Source organism: Bacillus rossius, assembly GCF_032445375.1.
Source record: "Bacillus rossius redtenbacheri isolate Brsri chromosome 9 unlocalized genomic scaffold, Brsri_v3 Brsri_v3_scf9_2, whole genome shotgun sequence".
NCBI lineage: Eukaryota > Metazoa > Arthropoda > Insecta > Phasmatodea > Bacillidae > Bacillus > Bacillus rossius.
The window spans coordinates 5080690-5100805 of record NW_026962013.1 but is presented as its reverse complement, the minus strand read 5'-3'; the positions used below and the strand labels follow the sequence as shown (position 1 = coordinate 5100805).

Here is a 20116-nt window from a genome sequence, read left to right as displayed (position 1 = left end):
TATAATTTTTTTTTAATATTAAATGTTTTAAAAGAATTTTTTTAATTTTTAATTATGCAGCTGAACTAACCTAACCAACCAACTTTTCATTTCAGTTACTATTTGTCTTTTTTTTTTTAGAAATGGCTACTCTACATACTGATCGGCAAAATACTTTGAAATCTGATCCAGGTCATGAAAAAAACAATTTTTTTCTCCAAAATATCTCGTACTTTCACATTTGAAACCTAGTTATGCAAAAAACTATATTGAAAACATCAGCTTTGTAAACAGTACTTTAGTTCAGCAATATTATTGACACTACTCTCATTCATCTGATATCCGAAACCTTTTATTTACCTTTTTCTCCCCTTGTTAATGAGGCACAACTTTATTTACATATGGCAAGCAAGTTGCTACCGTCACATGGCGTGATGATTACCATTTAAATTTTGTTGAAACTATGGTGCCCATTTCTTGCAATTATCATCACAATGGAATACTGTTTAGGGAAAACAATCGTAAAAACTATTGAATACTTGTTGCATGTTTAAAATGTAGCTTATTAGTATCATTGATTATGAAGTCCCATTAAAAGATTAAAACATTACAAAAAAATAAAAATTTATACCTCACAAATGACAATCTTAACAGTGAAAATTGTTACACAAGCTCGCAAGGTATGCAAAATACAATATACGTAACCAAATTAATATTTATTTTCAAGTGTTAATATTTGAGGTCGAATCAAACGTGGGTGATCAATTATTGGTATTCGAAAATTGGAATATTCGCACAGGCCTGGTAACCATTAACATTATTTTTACTGTTGAAATACACCAAAATAAATTTTTTTATAGTAAATATAGTTAGTTAATTTTTAATTAAATTTTATATAAGTTAGATGTATTCTAGAATTTTAATGGACTGATTTTGTAGTTCTGTAAATATCACATCACTGATTTAAGAGTACAACAGAATATGACTACAGGCTACACACACACATCACAATGCATTCATATCCACCCATATGTTGCACTATCGTATGAATGAACATGTCGACCGCTCTGTGACGCGTAAACTAAACCGCATAGACCCACGTAACTGTAATTCTTTACATTACAAACAAATTGCTACAAAGTGAAAATAAAATAAAAAATTAATATTCCACGCACAGTGTTTGTTGAAACGTTTTTTAACTACAAAATTCGTAGTTGGATCTAACATATTTAAATGCTCGTGGTCTCATAATTATAAGGTGTGTGATTTAGTCAGATAATTTCTGACAATAATTAGTCAAAACTAAAATTATTTAGCTACACAGCTAAAAGAATACTCATAACACGGTTGTACACAATTAAAAAACTAAGTATACTTAAAAGAAAATAATTTTCTTGCGAATATGGCCCGTTGGGCGGTGCACAACAATAAGCTCAAACCCCGCTGTATTGCCCTCTGCCCAGATACTTCCTTACTAGATGCCAGCAAGTCGGATGGCGACACGCCTATCCCTGCAGCATGGCAGGGTTCAACCTGAGCCGCAAGCCACCCAGTATTCTGTACCGTCTGCAACCATTTAGCTTCGGAAATTGTTTCACAAAAAACATTGCATTAAAATTTGGCCTTGAAATTTTATTCCCATCGCGCCCAAAAGAACTTTCACTTCCGAAGATATATAACCAGGAATGACACCACGATAAATTTAACATTAATAAGATAGTGTTAAAACAACCATGGCCAATTATGTAGTAGTAAATTACAAGTAGAGAGAGGCAATAAGCAAACATCTGACTGCAATACATAAAGAGAACCATAACGGAGACAGATAAGGCTCCCCCACCAACCACACACAAGAAATATCAGCTTGAATATGATGACAAAAACATATACATACCTGCCAACTTTTTAGTTTGGTCATCAAGAAAACTTTTACAGTAAATTGGGAAAATGTATCGTAATTCAAATGCAGCAATTTTTTTACATGCTTTATGTGCAATTATTTTCTATTTTTCTATTCCATTTGGTTTCTGCTAATTTACTAATGACATGAAGGGCATATCGATGGCCTAGAATGAAAACCTCATAGTCAATATTGTAAATGTACTGGGAAACTAAACCTATCCAGAATGTGCCAATTTACACAGCATGCATATGAAAAGCTAAATGATCAAGTACAAAACAAAAGCAATAGAATTCACTAAACAAAATTACTTAAAGACATACCTTCCTATATCACATGTTTGTTACATATTTCAGTCATCTCCTGATTATCATCCTTGATGCAATTTTAAGACTTTGAATGTGCAGCAGTTGCCTTCTTTGCTTTACCTAATAAATCTGAGGTAAATCTTTGTTCATAACCAACACAATTCCTTGATTTCAACACAGAAATAGACTGCAAAGTTTCAGATGACATGGAGGACCTAATTTGGGTTGTTTTTTTTTTACCATACTGAAAATGCGCTCACATTCTGAATTACTGTGGGGGATTGACAGAATTGATAGCATTATCTTTGACAGTATGTTATACTTCAGGAAGCCATCTACCGGTACTCCACGAACTCTTGATAATTCAGCCCACTTGACATCAACAGTGCATGCTTTCGTCACTTCCAACCCTGTGTGTGCAGTACTGGTGAAAAAGCTATCAATCTTATTTTCTTCCACAGAAAGCACGTTTTTCCTATGCTTAGGACACCGGCACACTGTGCAAAACACAAGAGTTTCTCCTTTTTACGATTTCAGAATACACGGGAATTCGTTGTTATACGCAGCACGGTAAGTCTGGATGTATTTCTTGTTGGCTAGCTTACTCATGGTTCCCACCACGTAAATACACACGAAAAAAAAAAAACGGTTGCGCAGCACTACATTGGAACTACGAACAATAGTCAGCCATTTTGGAATTAATATAATTAAGGAACAAGTAACAGACCACGGAGTTAGGGCTGACGTCACAATTGTGGTCCGTTCCTCCGTTTAAGGAAGCACTTTTTCGTTGCGGTAAGTGGAAAACGACCGTAGACCGTCCAGTCCAAACCATATACAAATAACTATCTATTGTTTTGTTTTCATTCCGCCTTCCGTCGGTGCATCGGTAACATGGCCGGTACAGTAAAAGTTGGCATGTATACATGGCCGGTACAATGAACGGTAATAAACCACCACGCAAAAATAAATCCGTAAGATATTAAAGACGTCCGTAAAACCGTAAAATAGTATTAAAATCCGTAAAACTTACGGACAATCCGTAAAAGATGGCAGGTATGCATATATTACGACGAAAATCACAAACCTGACATGAGCTTTCTTCACCATTTCCCACCTAAAGGGCTCCGCCTACCCGGGCACACACACGGTGTGCAGAGCTTCAGGAAAAACAACGCAATTTCAAAACTACTCCAGATATCAGAGTGGGGTCTGCTTACGAAAAGCATTTAAGAGTTCGCCGGGGGCCGAAAAGTACTTTTAATTTTGGATCAATTTTCTAAACAGTATTTCTAGAAGAGTTAAAATGGCTAAAACGCATGTTTTCAGAGTAATTTTTAGGCGTAAAACAACCAGTACAGATTCTTGAAAGCACTTAAGGCACTTGCATTACACCTTAATCTTCATTTCTAGGCCATATCACGTTACGGTAACCGCTCAAATTTTACAGTTGTCCTGTGACGACGAGAAGACTGCGCGCCAGCTCAGAGGAGACACCGCGCTAGAAGCACCAGCGAGCGTCGCGCTTATCATCCCGCCTAACACACATACACCCCTGACGAGGCGGGCCCCTTAAACACTCAGCTCCACATTTTGATGTCACTCTGGCCAAATAAACAACGCTAGAAGATTTTCAAAGAGTCCTTTATTCCCCACAAGGAGGCGACAAAAAAACAAAGCGGCGGGAGGCGGGCGACGATGGGATCACTTCTTGGCTTCGGCGGCCGCGCTGTCCTCGCGCTGGTGCATCTGCAGCAGCTCCTGCTTCTTGGCCGCGATCCTCTCCTCACGCCGCTTGCGCGCCTCCTTCACCTTCTGCCTGCGCGCCTCCGCCTGGTCGCTGCAACACCCCCACCGTGTCAGCGTCCCACCCTCCCTCCCTCCGTGTCATCCCCGCACTGCTGACTGACACACCGAGATGAACCAGTATTCGCCGGTCAAGAGCAAAGAGAACACACTCGCGCCAAGCAAGGTGACGGCTGCTTCCAAACGTAACCCAGGCCAACTGCTCATTACCATTTTCTCAAAATTACTTCTTTTTTCCCACAATACATACCCACTACTTATTGTTATAGAAATTTTTGAAGTCATACTTCTAATGCGACTTCCAAAAAGGTTGCGTTAAACGTTTTAACGCTACCATGGAGAATGACGCTATCAAGGAGAATTATTTGCTTGCAATCAAAAACTATTTTTTAATGATTCCAAAGAAGTATAACTTCTCACGCGCGTACCTAAGTACACGCACCCATTTTTTTAAATATATTTTTTGATAATACTTAAAAAAAAAAAAAAACATAACATTTAAACTTTACAAGCTAGGAAAATTGAGATACGTTTGGGATAATCAAATGTCAACTGCTCTAGTTTGTCTTCACTTCAACTACATACACCTCCACAGTCTCCGAGGTGGACCTGCCCTAACAGTCAGATTAACGAGGCCACAATCTACAACAATAAGGGGTCTCATGGACAACCATTGCTGCAACTAAACACCCAAAAAAACAACCCACATTATTACACTGCTGGCATTTTTAGTTAGGCCGGAGTTTATGTTACTGTCAGTTTTCATTTCAGAACAGCTTTTACGGTTTCTAATAGGTCTAAATTTCAAATTTTCACACTCTATTCTAGAATAAAACTATAATGACGTCTCATATTCTGACATGGGGGTGTTCCTGAAGTACTGGACTAGACTTTTCACTGTATCTACACGGGGAAAAATATTTTTGTAATTTCTTACTTCAACATCTTGGTCCTGGCTTTCTCCGCCTTCTTCTTGTGAATGAACTCCATCAGGACTCTCTTGTTCTTGAACACGTTACCTGCAACACACCACCGCTTTACTTTCTCGCTACATGCTAAAACATGCGTGGGGAGAGAGAAAGAACGACTTTCTCCAAACTAAGATCTTAGCGGCTCCAGAAGTGGCTCCAGAATGGAAAATGATGCAATGTGTCAAACAACACCGACGCCAGATCAAGTGTAGAGATAAGATTATCTCTAGCTTCTGAAAAATAAGCGGCAGTCCACTATCTTTTAATATTCATAGTCAATGCCATGACTTATACACACGCACACACACACATTTGTATGGCTATAAAACAGCCTCTAAAGGGATAAATATGGCACCATAAAATGGTTAATTTCAGTTTTATAATGTTTCTTTTACTTTCCTGATTTTTTGGCTGTTTTACAGACATTTATAGCATTACCAGATTTCTGCATTTTAGACAATCTTTTTACAAATCAACTTATCGCTTTAAATCAGGCATTGACACGATTCTTGAAAATTTACTAAACAAAAAATTTAATAGATTATTTCATATTTTGAATAATTATCGGTATATTCGAGACTCAACACATGCCTAGGTACACATTTCCCGCTGTTCACATCTGTGCGAGACCCTATTCTGTACAAACCCTTCGCCTTCATGTACAGCTGATGGTACAGGTGACGGTCAATCTTCTTGGCCTCCCGGTACTTCTTCAGCAGACGCCTCAGCACGCGCATGCGGTTTATCCACAGCACCTGGAGCAAGCCCCCACCGCCGTCTCTCAGGACTGCACAGGAGACTCCCAGGCAGGACACTAACCCACACATCATCATGTCCCTGCAACGTGTCTTAAGGTTTTCCAGGCTATTAAATATTCACCCGTGCCTCGAAGCAACGCCCTCATTCGTTCCAGGAAGACAAGAGCGCTAATCAAACACGTTCCATCCGTAAGAGTGTATGTTATCAAAATTATTTGTTTTACAATCAGGTAAGTGAGCTTGCTGACAAACAAACATTTTAATTAGTGGTGCACCGATATGACTTTACCGATTACCGATTATGAGAGCAATAATCAGCAGATACCGATTCAGTTACCGATTATAATGAACAAATTTTTTTAAGTGTAATAATGCACACGAAATTTTTTATTCTCATGTGAATTTAATAACAAGATTAGGTAAAATTGAGAATACAGTTATAACAACAGTATAAAAATATATAAAATACACTATTAAGGCATTGCAAAGGGTAAATTAAATTAACTTCTATTTATATTTGTTATTGTAAACAACTTGAACTACAGTCTAATAATTGTAATTTACAGTGGGTAAGTTTTTGTTGCGGAAAACTAGCATTATTATCGACTATCACATAAGGTTACATCGAGAAATTACTGTTTAACAATGTAAACATGTTGCTATATTTTCACTTGAGTTTATAGAAAAATGTTTCCACACTTCACTTTTTTTCTCCCTAGTCGCCATCTCACTATAATTATATAAAAATGACTCAAAACCAATTCTAGCACATGTGATTTTATTAATGTTGACTAAATGTATAAAATTATAAATACTTTTTCACTTTTCACGGCACATACAAATAACACAACAACGGATAATGTTACCAAAGACGCCCATAACGAGTTTGTAAAACGCAGTGATAAACTCTGAAAGGTATCGGGACCACGATTTTGAACCGCTACTACGACTCGAAAAGATCGATTCTCATAAAATCCACTGCAACTGCTTGTGGTATTTTGATTGCGTTCCATCTATTTTACGTCTCTGGCTATAGGTAATGTATAAGGCCACTAAACAAAAGACAGAACAAAAGACGAAACGTAAATAAACGTGTAGGAAAAATGTATTTTTTATTGTTCGAGGCAATGAGATTTATTAAACTTAACGAAATATCTGTAATCTTGATATGACGGAGTTAAATGAATTTTGTAATATATACAAATATTACCGTATTTCGTCCTAAAATGTGTAACAAAATATTACATGGTAAAAACCTACTTAATTACGCCGGGACATAGATAATCGGCAAAGTAATCGTTAAGATAATCGCCGATTACGATTAATCGGTAAGTACCCATAATCACCGATTACGATTCATCTGTATCCGCATCGGTGCACCACTAATTTTAATCAAGACATTACTCCCATTAAAATCAATTTACAGTTTATATACATCTAAATACATTTGAAGTATGTACTACATTTAAATAAATGTTGAAAAACAGTTTAAGATTGAACAACCTAAGATTATATTTAAAAAATTCACGTACAACATTGTTTACATTATAGGACTTGGGCATACCATTCCTGAATTACAAACTAATAATAGGGAAATATATAAAAATTAAAAAAATTATGAACTAAGTGTATTTTATTAAAACCATCCACATGTTAATGTAATTCCCAACTGTTGTTTACCAAATGTGTGTGCCATGATTTACCACTAGTGCATCCTAGCAGCACGAGGTAAACTAGCCCTTAAAGCTTCTGACTTTTCTCTCCAGAGCTACTACTGACATATGGGATGATGTAATATAAATGTTGGCTGAACAATTAGGCTGTCATCTGAGATAAATATGCAATGTAGGGAGCGAATAGCTATTGAGGAAAGAAAAAAAGTATTGACGGTTGATTCATCACATTATTAATTCATTCTGTTGTATTAAATGCTACACAAGTACGAAAATAAAAATTCAGGTAAAAGGAAAAAAACACTACTTTCAATCTACGACAGCGCCACTTCAAATAATGCTGGAATTAATTGGCATTGGCATTGTTACTTCAACTGCGCAAATCCAACAGCGTTACTTTGAGGGGTGGGTGGTGATGATGACTTATCTGATACAAAGTGCATAGCTGCCAACTTTGGCCAGTCCAAAAGAGGGAGGTTTTTTAGTGGAGTAAATACTTGTTCCCCCAATAAAGCGGGGGGTCCGGGGGCTCTCCCCCGGGAAAATTTTGTTTTGAAGATGCAAAATAGTGCTTTTAAGCATATTTCTAAGTAAAAATTATAAAAAACAGCTGGTTGAAATTGTAATATTTTTATTGGGCTAGTTGCTATTTTTAAGAATTGTCTGCACGTACCTACTGTGGAGAGTTCAAAAGAGAAAGATTTTCCCATTTACAAAATATAGGGTAGGCAGGGCCACAAAAAGAGGGCTTAGTACGTGCACACCATATAAAAACAAATTTAAAATTTACTCATCTTTAACATGCGTTAATTCTAGATTGTTAAATTTTTTCCCCCAATTTTCAATCAACATCTTTAAGTTTCTTGATATTTACTATGCCTAAATAAGTCCTATGTCATTATCAATATTTTATAGAAATTTACCACTTTACAAAATGCTCATGTTCACCTTTCCTCGATTGCAAAATGCACAGAAATTCGTCACTGAATGTCTTCTTGTACACAGCAAGATACTTCACTGTAGGCTTACTTAGCGCCATTTCTATTAAATCCCTATTGCGGAGTAGACCTACAACTAAACAAAAATACTCATCATGCAACTGCTTCACGAAATAATATTTTTATGAATACACCGTTGAATAAATTCAAAGTCTATAATGCTAACTCTACACTTCGTCTGTGAGCACAGACGCGAACAAAGGCGAATTTGTTCGGGCACAAACTAACAATTCACACATAGCCGGCTTACAAACCGAAGCGAATTTGGGCACGAATGTAAACAGTGGTATCATAAACTCATTAATTCAGTCCGTCTTTATTTCAAACCACCACCACCTAAAACACAGTTTTCAATGTTGACAACACACGCCATCTTGGAAAACAAATGAAACCTTTTTCTGGTTGGCTAACAAACACCAATGACGAACGTGTTCCAAAACAGCTCCCATAATTATCGTAAATAATGTTTCTTTCTACGCTTAACCAAGAGTTTTAGCCGACAATTATGGGCATTGAGGCTATTAAAATAACCAGACGTTATGGTACGAACCGTAGTTACTAAACGCTTGTACGGAATAATGGTACAAACATATTAATACTATAAATTTACGGCATTAAAAACTTCAAGAGAAACAGAACCAAAAAGCGGGAGATTTGAATGACAAATCGGGAGGGCGGGAGTAAGGTTATAAAATCGGGAGTCTCCCGCCTAAAGCGGGAGGGTTGGCAGGTATGAAAGTGACCAACACATTAAAAAAATAGAAACAAAGTACTAAGCACATGTATGATAATACAGAACCTAGATTGTATATTAAGAATTGTTAGTAATTTTGTCTGTTTTTGTGCCTTTCCCCTTGTAATACCTGACATGTTTCACTTAACCAATACCTAAAACGTTAACATTTCCATGTTTTCCCTTAACAAGAGTTTGAGCCCGGGTCCCCAATGTCGGGCCCATGTCTCAACTCGGGGGCAATACACGTAACAAGCAGGAAGGCACAGTAGCCGGACCAGCGAGGGCGCCAACACACCTTCTGCGGCATCCTGGCGTTCGCCGTTCCCTTCCGCTTGCCGAAGCCGCAGTGCCGGCCCTTCCTGCGGGCCTCCGTGTTCTTGCGCACTCTCGCCCGCGAGTGCACGGCCACGGGCTTCTTGATGATCAGCCCGTCCTTGATCAGCTTGCGGATGTTCTGTCCTGCGGCACGGCATCACACGCCTCGTCACTGTCGATCGCCTGGCTCTGAACAGCACTGGCCTGTCCACACCTGCACCGCTACTGCTATTATGTACTACAGCTGCCAACAGATTCATTTAATATTTCTTCAGCCCAAACAAAAAATTTGACTAATATTATGGTTCAAACAGTTGCATTTAAATGTAAATATACCTCTAGGATAACACATGGATGGCTACAAGTAAAAAAAATTTTAATAAAAAAAAGATCATTTTTTTTAATTTCGGTGAATTCAATGAACAGATTATGGTTACTTGTAATGTACAGGTAAATAAGGTAGTTGGTTGCATTTATTATGACTGAAATGACACTACATTTCCAGCTGACTCCAAACAACCTGTGTTATTAAGGAAAGTCAGATGGTAAAAATTTGTTTTCAATGAGACAGAATTCGAGGATCATTTATAGAAACAAAACACGATAGATAGTTCAAAAACTTAAGTACCTACCTACACAAATTATTAATTTTTTGATTGAAATATGATATACCCCACTGAATGTTCTATAAAAATTATCATAAATACAATAACTGATAAGATTTTTCTTGCAATAACTTGTACACCTAGCTTCATTTCAATGATGCACAAAAAAAGCCACACCAGATGGCTTGAATCTTTGTAATTTGGTTGCACAAAATTTTAATTAGGTACCGCTGTAAGTACATTCACACAGAAAAATTTAAGATATCTTGTTAATGCTTTTTCTAAAAGCCTTTTCTTAAAAACATAAAAATTAAATATAAAATATGCCAATAAGGTATCCTTACAATTATATTGAAAAACATTAAAAAGGTTTAGGCAAATAATTTTTTAAAAGTACAGTAAAACCTCTTACAACGAACTCCTTTATAACAAAATCCTCATTATAACGAATCAGTTGTTTGGTCCCACCAAAACGCCATATAACCCTATGTATTTGTACCTCAAAATAACGAAGTATTTTTTCATATTTCCACCAGAAACCCCCGCTACAGCAAAAGCACAATTAAAAATTTTCGAAAAATTTCCTTAGAATTTTCATATTCATACAATTTGCTTCGTTAATATTACGTTTCGGTAAACAAACACAAATATTCCCGCATCTTAAAATATTGGCTGCCTTTGACCATAGAACTATTGACGTACTGAAACGCACTTCGAAGCTAACACATTGCACCACCACTAGCGGGAAAAAAAATTCACTCCGATTAATCAATGTTCCGAACTTCGCCAAGAAAATTTGTCACAAATCCCACCTACAAAAGTTACATCTTTTCTGTGGGAATACGTATTCGTTCGTTTGTTGTCATGAATGCAGATATTTATTTTAGATTCTGTGGAAGTTTTACTTATCTAAAATTCGCAGGAGTCAAAGAGTTGTTTTCTAATTGTGGTAAAATAAATTCTACTTAGAGTATTTTATTGTTTGGAGGTTAGCTTTGATAAATTACTTTTCTTTACATACAAATTAAGTTATGGATGGACAAAACCATGTACGATGATTATGACACATTTTAACTTCTTTCGGTGCTATAGTTATTTTTTGTTTACAATAATGGATTTAAAAAAAGAAGGCAATATATGTAGCATATTTTGTTGTTTGGAGGTTAGCTTTGATGAATTACTTTTCTTTACAAACAAATTAGGTTATGGATGGACAAAACCATGAACGATGATTATGACACATTTTAACTTCTTTCGGTGGTAGTTATTTTTTGTTTACAATAATGGATTTAAAAAAAAGAAGGCAATATATGTAGCATATTTTGTTGTTTGGAGGTTAGCTTTGATGAATTACTTTTGATTACATACAAATTAGGTTATGGATGCACAAAACCATGTGCGATGATTACAACACATTTTAACTTCATTCAGTGCTATAGTTATTTTTTGTTTACAATAATGGATTTAAAAAAAAGAAGGCAATATATGTAGCATATTTTGTTGTTTGGAGGTTAGCTTTGATGAATTACTTTTGATTACATACAAATTAGGTTATGGATGCACAAAACCATGTGCGATGATTACAACACATTTTAACTTCATTCAGTGCTATAGTTATTTTTTGTTTACAATAATGGATTAAAAAAAAGAATGCAATATATTTTACCACAAAATTAAAAATTCTGTAGCCTATGGGGTTGGTTAAGGAAGCAGAAAAGTTTGTCTTAGTAAAAAAAAAATTATACAGGCTTGCATAGTTGTCACTTTGATGCAAAATAAAGTATTTCTCCATTTCATTTAACGGTCAAAGTTTTTGCTTGGATTTACTTACCTTACTCTGCAAGCGGCCCTTAGAGTCATGCATTCAATTCTTTTTAATTTATTTTTTGTATACATATCACTTGTAGTTTTGAATTCACCTCGTTATAAAGAAACCTCACTATAACAAACAAACCCGAAATCAGTCCCTTCAAGTTTGTTATACTGAGGTTTTACTGTAATTCAGTCACTCATTATGCAGAAACAGCAACAATGACAAATATTTGGAAACATGTACCAAAGTTTTTATATAATAATCCTTACACCTTTATCCAAAAATAATGCAACCCAAAATGTTTTGATTTTGAATTTATGAAAAAGACTTTATGGATTGGAAATTTCAATTCAAGGACACAGAACTTAAAAATTATTTAAATTATTGAATTTATTCAATATTTACTACATCCTTTCAGGTGCAACTTTCATCTGTTGAAACACCAAGCCTCAGACAGCTGAGATGATATAGAACATTGATGATAAGGGTGGGTAGCCACAGTGACGTGAAACAGAAGGAACTCAGTATAAACTCCCCTCGCACCTTCTCCTTCATCCTGCATCTCTCATCTGTCACTCCCAGGGGGCCCCGGACTAAAGTGGCCTGAGCGATGCCGTATTAGGAACCTTCACTGAACATGCATAACCTCTCAACTTGTTAAAATGCCAAATAAGAAATATTGTTTCACATCAAAAGATTTTCATGGGCATTCACCAGTTCTGGTTTAAACTGTACGTCATAGAGAAACCACAAGAATGAACAAGAAAGATGAATACACAAACACACAGAACACCAGACTAACTTCAGATGTCAAATTTCACACACAGACGGTACAGAGAGAATTCCACGTAAGGAATTAGCCAGTAAAATACCACAGCACAGACAAACAGCGAGCCGAGAGTTTGTCAGCCTGATGACGGGGACAAACGTTAGTTCCCGAAAACGCCATAACTGTTTTATCTTGGGAAGCAAACCCTGTTTGCTGGGTTCGCCCGTGCATTGCGGTTTTGTCCAAGATTGTAGTTTATCTGTATTTTCTGTCCTTGTCACAACTGCCTCTTTGTTGTGCTAGGATATTTTTTACGTCTAAAATCCCTTCCACTGAATTCTCTGTGTGCTGTATGTGCTTAACTGTCGACATCTGCTAGTTTTCTGTGTGTTTGTACATTCATCTTTCGTGTTCATTCTTGTGGTTTCTCAATGACACACAGTTGAAATCAGCAGTGGTGCTATGTCCATAGAAAATATTTTCTAATCAAGCTTCTCTACAGAGAAAATGTGATAAACACTGCCAGGCGGCAGACTCATCCAAACAGAAACAGTGCGCTGAACTCACTGGAGTTGGTGTTGGCAATCTCGTTTATCTCATTAGGGTCCAGCCACACTTTCTTCTTCCCGCACCTCATCACAGAGGCTGCCAGCCTCTTCTGCAGCTTTAGGGAACTGCAACAGACAAGTGCCTCGATACTAGCGTCCCACCAGACCGAGTGTGTGCAAGGAATAGGAGAGAGCGCCTGAACTTCCACCAGAATTCTGGGCGTGTGTGTGTGTGTGTATATATATATATATGGGGGGAGAGGGAGGGAGAGGAGAGGGAGAGAAGAGAGAGGGAGAGAGAGGAAGAGGGAGAGAAGAGAGAAGGGGAGCGAGGGAGAGAGAGGAAGAGGGAGAGAGAGTATGAGTGAGGAAGAGTGAAGGGGAGAGACACTAAAAAAAAATCTTGAAGTGACTATTTCATAATCATTTGAATATTACAGACACTTTCAAAGACAACACTTTTCTTTCACCATACAATACTAAAGAATAACACTCTTTCGACACCTAAAACAGAATTGAAAAACCAAAGTACATGTTTGAAGTGGTTCGACCTGAAGAGAGTGGAGCAGATATTTTTAAGTACAAATATATACAGTATGATAAAAAAACTTTTTTTGCAAGAAACTGAACCAAGATTTTCAAATTTGAAAACAATTATTGGTAAATATGTATTGTACAGATTTGCGCCAAAAAAAAAATCGTACAAATATGAAATAACTTTCATTATATGCTCTTTTACGTCCTCTTTTCAAAACCGCCTGCGGAGATTAAAAATTCCAATTACTTTTGGAGATATCGCCGTTCTTATTTTGCAATACAAGCCCTATGTAATCATTCAACAGACGCCATTTTATATTTTGCCGTGTGCATGAATGCCTAAATAACAGAAATTTTCCATTAGGTAAGGTTAGTTACATGATAAATACTTCAAAATAAACGGAAATTAAAAATAATATCAATTAATTTTACTTGTATAGTTTTAAGTATTTATAATGTAACTGACCTGACCTAACAAAACGGGACAAAGGTAGATTAGGCCAGGTCAGCTACAGTATAAATACTTTGAAACTGAACGGACATTAAAAATAATAAAAATTAATTTTAATGGTTGTTTAGTTTTAAAGTATTTATAATGTAGCTGACCTGACCTAACAAACCGGGAAAAAGGATGAACAGTAGGAACTCACGTAATTTTCTTTTTACGTGATGTAGTCGTTCAACTACGTCGCGAAAAAAAAAATCATACTTGTAAACAAGCAACAATGGTGAACGCGGGAAGCCTACGATTCACTCATCTTTCTGGACATACCCGAATACTCACGTTGGCAAGCCTTCTTTCAACAGACGAGAGGCAAACGCCCGATCGTGCATCTTCGGTTTTTTTTGTTTATTGTAAATAAATATGCAACTCATGAAAACTAATGGTCAATTAGGTTATGTTAGCTACATTATAAATACTTCAAAACATTGTGGATGGTTGATTTGGTTAGGATAGCTACATTAAAAATACTGTGAAATCATGTTAACGGTTTCCTAGCGCTGGATAGCTACATATTAAAAAGTTATTTGCTAAGCAACCATAAAATGATTTTACAGTTTTTTTTAATGTAGCTATACTTACCTAATATAACCAACCATCCACAGTGTTTTAAAGTATTTTTAATTACTTCTTGCTAATTTTAAGAAAAGAAGGCTTGCCAACGTGAGTATTCGGGTATGTCCAGAAGGATGTGTGAATCGTAGGCTTCCCGCTGAACGCCGCATCAGTGCACATCATGAAAATTAAAAAATTCCATATCTCCTAAAGTATTTGGAATTTCTGATCTCCGCCGGGTTTAATGAAAAGAGGAAGTTAAAGAGCACAGAATAAAGGTATTTTCGGATTTTTAACATTTTTTTTAAAAAAATCGCCAAAAAATGAATATTAAAAAATTCGATATCTCCAAAAGTAATTGGAATTTTTTATCTCCGCAGGCGGTTCTGAAAAGAGGAAGTAAGATAGAATATAATGAAAATTATTTCATATTTGTAAGATTTTTTTTGGCGCTAATCCGTACAATACATATTTACCCAATTATTCTGTTTTGTATACGCAATGTTACTATAAATTTTTATGGATTTGCTAGCATACCTAACTGAACGATTTATATAATTTATTTCAACAAGAGTTTTTGGTATTACACTAACAAGATATCACAACTTTATACAGATGTGATATTGTCATAAGGGATTTGAAGCAATTTTTCTGTTTTCCAAAAAACCTCCATTTATAACATCTGTCGAAAGCCCAATTGTAGGTCTATACTTTGTTTAATTTGGTTAATTAAGCCTTCAAAATTTAATACTGCTACAGTTGTTCATTATGCAATCATAAGGGAAAATATTTTTACTAACATAACATAAAAAAATAAAAATGAAATTGCAAAATTAAATGCAAATTTTTTTTCTCCCTATATTGGAAGAACATAAAAAATAATATATTGTACAATCTTTTGTCTGTCCCATGATTAATTAGATTGCAGTACAGAGTAAATGGCAATAACTAATGCCAGACTGTGATTAACCAACTTGCTAACATTAGAAATTGTTTTGTATGCCATCATTAATAATAAGTTTTGATATAATTTAAAAAATTTGATGTTTGTTAATATTTTTATGATTATAAATTAGTGTTTGACAGTATTGTCACAGTTCTATTAATTCTGACCAGAAAATATTCAACCTCTAAACACCAACTATTATTTCACAGAAGAAGCTATCTGCAGCAGTCTGTCACTTTTAATTAATTATGTGCTATGTTCAAAAGAACAAAAAACTGTAATATAAAATTCTGTAAAAAATTGTAGATAAAAAAAAACTGAAACCGAAACCAAGAGAGCATCATTAAAATAGGACTAATTAGAAATATCTGGCAAAAGAGCACACCGAAACCAAGACAGAGCTAATGACATAAATAATGTGTTTAGAAATAAAAAGTAAATGCCCATTTAAACGCACACTCGATATTTCACAGAATCCAAGGTGCATAGTATATTTCCTGATGCATGTTAATTTTTAGCAAACTCGAAAAAGGCTAAGTTTATTGTGTGATTTTCTGCAGTTATGCACAATTGATTAAATACCATTCTGATTTCTTGGACAAAGTCATTTCTAAACAAGATTTGCTAATGTATAGTGATATGTTGGTGTCTTGGCAGAAGTCAGCTGCCAGCAAGTTAGGCATCATGGCCCCAATAATGAAATACACACAATATTATTCATTATGATTATTTCTTTAAAAATAATGTGACTTCATTACTGGCCTAATAATAGCTTTCGTTACAATACCTGTGCATTAACGCGGCCGCAGCCAATTCTTTACTGTTAATATGTAATATTAAGTCGATTGTGCAGTGATGTGGCACATAGCCATTTAGTTTTAGCACACCAATTTTATTCTGTGGCTCTCAATATATAAATATGTATATATTTTGTACCTCAATTTTGTAAAGCAGTGGAAGATACATACATAGAAATTAAAAATAAAAATATGTGAGTCCCAACTGTGCAAGCATCCAAAGCCAAGCATCAACACTTGACCGAGATTTTTAGTAGCAGTATGGAGGTGCAAAGCGCTGACTAGTTACGTGCGAGTGCGACAGCACGTAAACTGACATAAATAAAAAATAATTATGTTTGACATGTTAAGAGAATTCCTTTTATACTTCAGGTTATATGCTATACAAATTTAACACATTCTTATGTAAGATGGAAAACCACAAGATCGACAATGCAATTAAAGCACATGGTGACGGCAGCTTCACTGCAGAGGCCATCTAATCTATATATATAAAAATGAAACCCGTTTTCCTTGGTCACGGCATCACGCGTGAACGGCTGGACCGATTTCACTAATTTTTTTTTGTTGTGATTGCTATGGTCAGGAGAAGGTTCTTATGAAAGAAAAAATTAAGAAAATTTTGCGGAAAATTAGAAAATTTAAGAATAATTAATTCCTATTTCCCTTGGTCACGCCATCACGCGTAAATGACTGAACCGATTTCACTAATTCTTTTTTTGTTGTGTTTGTTATTGTCACGAGAAGGTTCTTATGAAAGAAAAAATTTAACGGAAAATTAGAAAATTTAAGAAAACTGAACCACCATATATAAAATTATTTCCAAACTAACCCAACACTTTGTACAATATAAATATTTTTAAAGTAACCTTATGACGTTTGACATAGAATTGACAGAATGTTTGCTGCAAATATCTTCAAAGAGGATGTAAAGAAACTGATTCGTTTAGGAAATATTTATCAACATTAACGTTTTACTATTGAACAATGTCATCGAAGCCACAATTTTGAAAGGGAAGTACAAAGGCGAAGATGTTTTAATCCCACGCATCCCTATGATACCGAACGACATGCCATTCAGCTTTAAGCGTTTACAGTTTCCAGTGCGGCTTGCATTTGCAATGTCAATAAATAAATCGCAAGGGCAGTCGCTAAGTGTATGTGGCATCAACCTAGAAAATCCATGTTTTTCACATGGCCAATTATATGTCGCCTGTTCCCGTGTCGGAAAACCATCAACATTATTTATTTACGCGCCAGAACATAAAACTAAAAATATAGTTTATCAAAAAGCATTAGAGTAGAGAGAAGCAGTGAGGGGTACAGAGACTATTAGTTGATTTATAGAGCGCGCGTGGTATTGAGCTCATTGTTTACTTAAAAATGCCAAGTTGTTCAATAGCAATTTGTAAAAACATTAGTGGAATTATTGAATCCTATTGAATAAACACTATTTTGACAATATATATTTTGTTTTTTATTTAATTAAATTAGTAAGGTCCTTTTCAGTTATAGTGATACCAGGGAATTATGGATTCATTTTTATATGGAGGATATTATAGATTCCAGTTCAAATTGAATAGGTACTCATACCTAAGATAGGTCAGCTATACAAAATAAAGTAGTGCATCATTGCTACGCTATGGCGGTACGAAGTTCGCCGGGTCAGCTAGTCTGATATATTAACAGTTATTTCTCAGAAAGCAGTTAGTATTTAAAAATTATGTTTTCAAGGTAAATAGAAAAATGCCTTTGCTTAAGGTAAAAAAAAAATTTTTTTTTTAGAATTTTATTGTAAAATTATTGAAAAGCAGCAATAAGAATTTTACTTTAAAAAGAATATGAACATACGCATGTTTTTACCCGCTCAAGTTAACTAAGTTGCTCGTGCGAGCTGTGAACTTCAGTAACAATTGTGAACTTTGGAACTGTTCGCGCCTATGAATAGACGCGTGTGAACTGGTTGCTACGCTACATTTAAATTCCTAAGCAACCATTTAAAATACTGTAAAATATACAGTAACTTAACCAACCATCCAAAATATAAATATTTGTAATAGTGCTAACCTAATCTAAACTACCATTCTCGCGATGTAACAAATTATTTATACCAAACATGCACCAACGCGGATTCAATATGAAATGTTAGGTTTGCCGATTTTAAGGGCAAAAGTCGCAACGTTAAAAATGAATCCTGTTGTGTTAATTTTAGGTAGAAACTTCTGCTGACACCTCTTCAGCTAGTACAACCCGTCAACCAAACTAACTGCGACCACTCTTGCTGCGTGTGTTTCGGGTAAACATTCTCTTAAAACATATTTATACTAAATTATAAAATTGGACTTCATACAGCAAACGTAATGACCAAAAAACAGATTGACATTTATTTATTTATTTATTCATTTCATTCCGTAGACCCCTTACAAACTGCTGGAGTTCTGGGATATGGAACATGTCAGTTTTACATACATTAAAAAATAACATATCTAAGATCAGCGCTTACACATAAACCCACAGCAATACATAAATACAGTAATCTATGTACAAAAGAATAACAAAAGTATGTATAGTATTTGATTACATATTTAGACACCATTTCACATATACATTTAGCTTGAGACTTTATTATATTTGACAGATTTATTAATTTTTTAATAGTGGATCTTCTTATTATATTATACAATACTAAATATCAAATGTGAGATAAAAATTATTGTATTACAAGAAGTAGAATAAAATGTCAAACAGTTAGTATGTGAGAAATTCATCCACTGTATAGAATGTCTGAGATAAAATAAATATTTTAAGGTTCTTCTGGAATTTTTTATTATTTTGTTTGCTTAGCTCTTTCAGACTCTCAGGTAACTTATTACATGGAAAGAAATGTGAAGTTATCATACTTCATTCATTTGTTTAAGGAAATGTTCAACAATATAACGCATTACTATGGGGTATCAAGTTTAATGAATTATAAGAGTGAAACATTGATATTTACCTCATACTGAATTCCCACGTGGAACAAAACACCAATACTTATTTCACAAGATGGTCTACATTGAAAGAAACAGGATGTTCATAGATGTACAATACAAAATGATTCATACAAATGGAAATCTGCGTTGTTCGCGTTGCCAAACACAATTTAAAAATAGTAGAGAAACATTAATTTCAATCAAATTAATAATATTTTCATACAACTAAAAATTGGAATATTGATTAGAAAAAAACTTATCACCCTCGAACAATTGGAATCACCAAATTATTTCTATTGTAATCTCCTTATTATAAAAACCACGATTACTCCAACATTAGCCAAAACTATTTATGCCAATATTTCACAGGCCACACTATACATTGATGCTTTTTCAAATCTACACTATATAAAGTCAGTGAAATTCCTTTTTTCACTATATCACAGTCAAACTATATCATGGAATGAATTCCAATATGTAATGTCAAATAAAGTTGGAGGATATGACTCATCAAAAACATCAAAGTACAGCCATGTTTTTTTGACAAGTTAGATAAATTGAGAGCCCATAAAATATTTTCCATAAATGACAGGTTCTAAAATATGTTGGATGTTGGAAGTGACACACC

General features: G+C 35.1%; 1 protein-coding gene across 1 annotated transcript; it reads right to left on the bottom strand.

Annotated features, from left to right (window-relative positions):
- Positions 1-3815: 3815 nt before the first annotated feature.
- Positions 3816-19875, bottom strand: LOC134543334 (large ribosomal subunit protein eL19). The gene is made up of 6 exons (XM_063388291.1): positions 19512-19875; positions 13199-13305; positions 9425-9588; positions 5611-5719; positions 4931-5012; positions 3816-4027 (listed from the first exon to the last, which is right to left on the bottom strand). The coding sequence occupies exons 1-6, from the start codon at positions 19514-19516 to the stop codon at positions 3892-3894; spliced, it is 603 nt and encodes a 200-aa protein (XP_063244361.1). The 5' UTR covers positions 19517-19875; the 3' UTR covers positions 3816-3891.
- Positions 19876-20116: the final 241 nt, after the last annotated feature.

Bases quoted from the DNA above. Each gene is read 5' to 3' on its own strand.
- LOC134543334 (XM_063388291.1), bottom strand. The intron at 5,720-9,424 runs GTGTGTTGGCGC...GGCTTGCTCCAG, and splicing joins ACGCCAGGATGCCGCAGAAG to GTGCTGTGGATAAACCGCAT. The intron at 5,013-5,610 runs GTTTGTACAGAA...GGTGTGTTGCAG, and splicing joins GCTGTACATGAAGGCGAAGG to GTAACGTGTTCAAGAACAAG.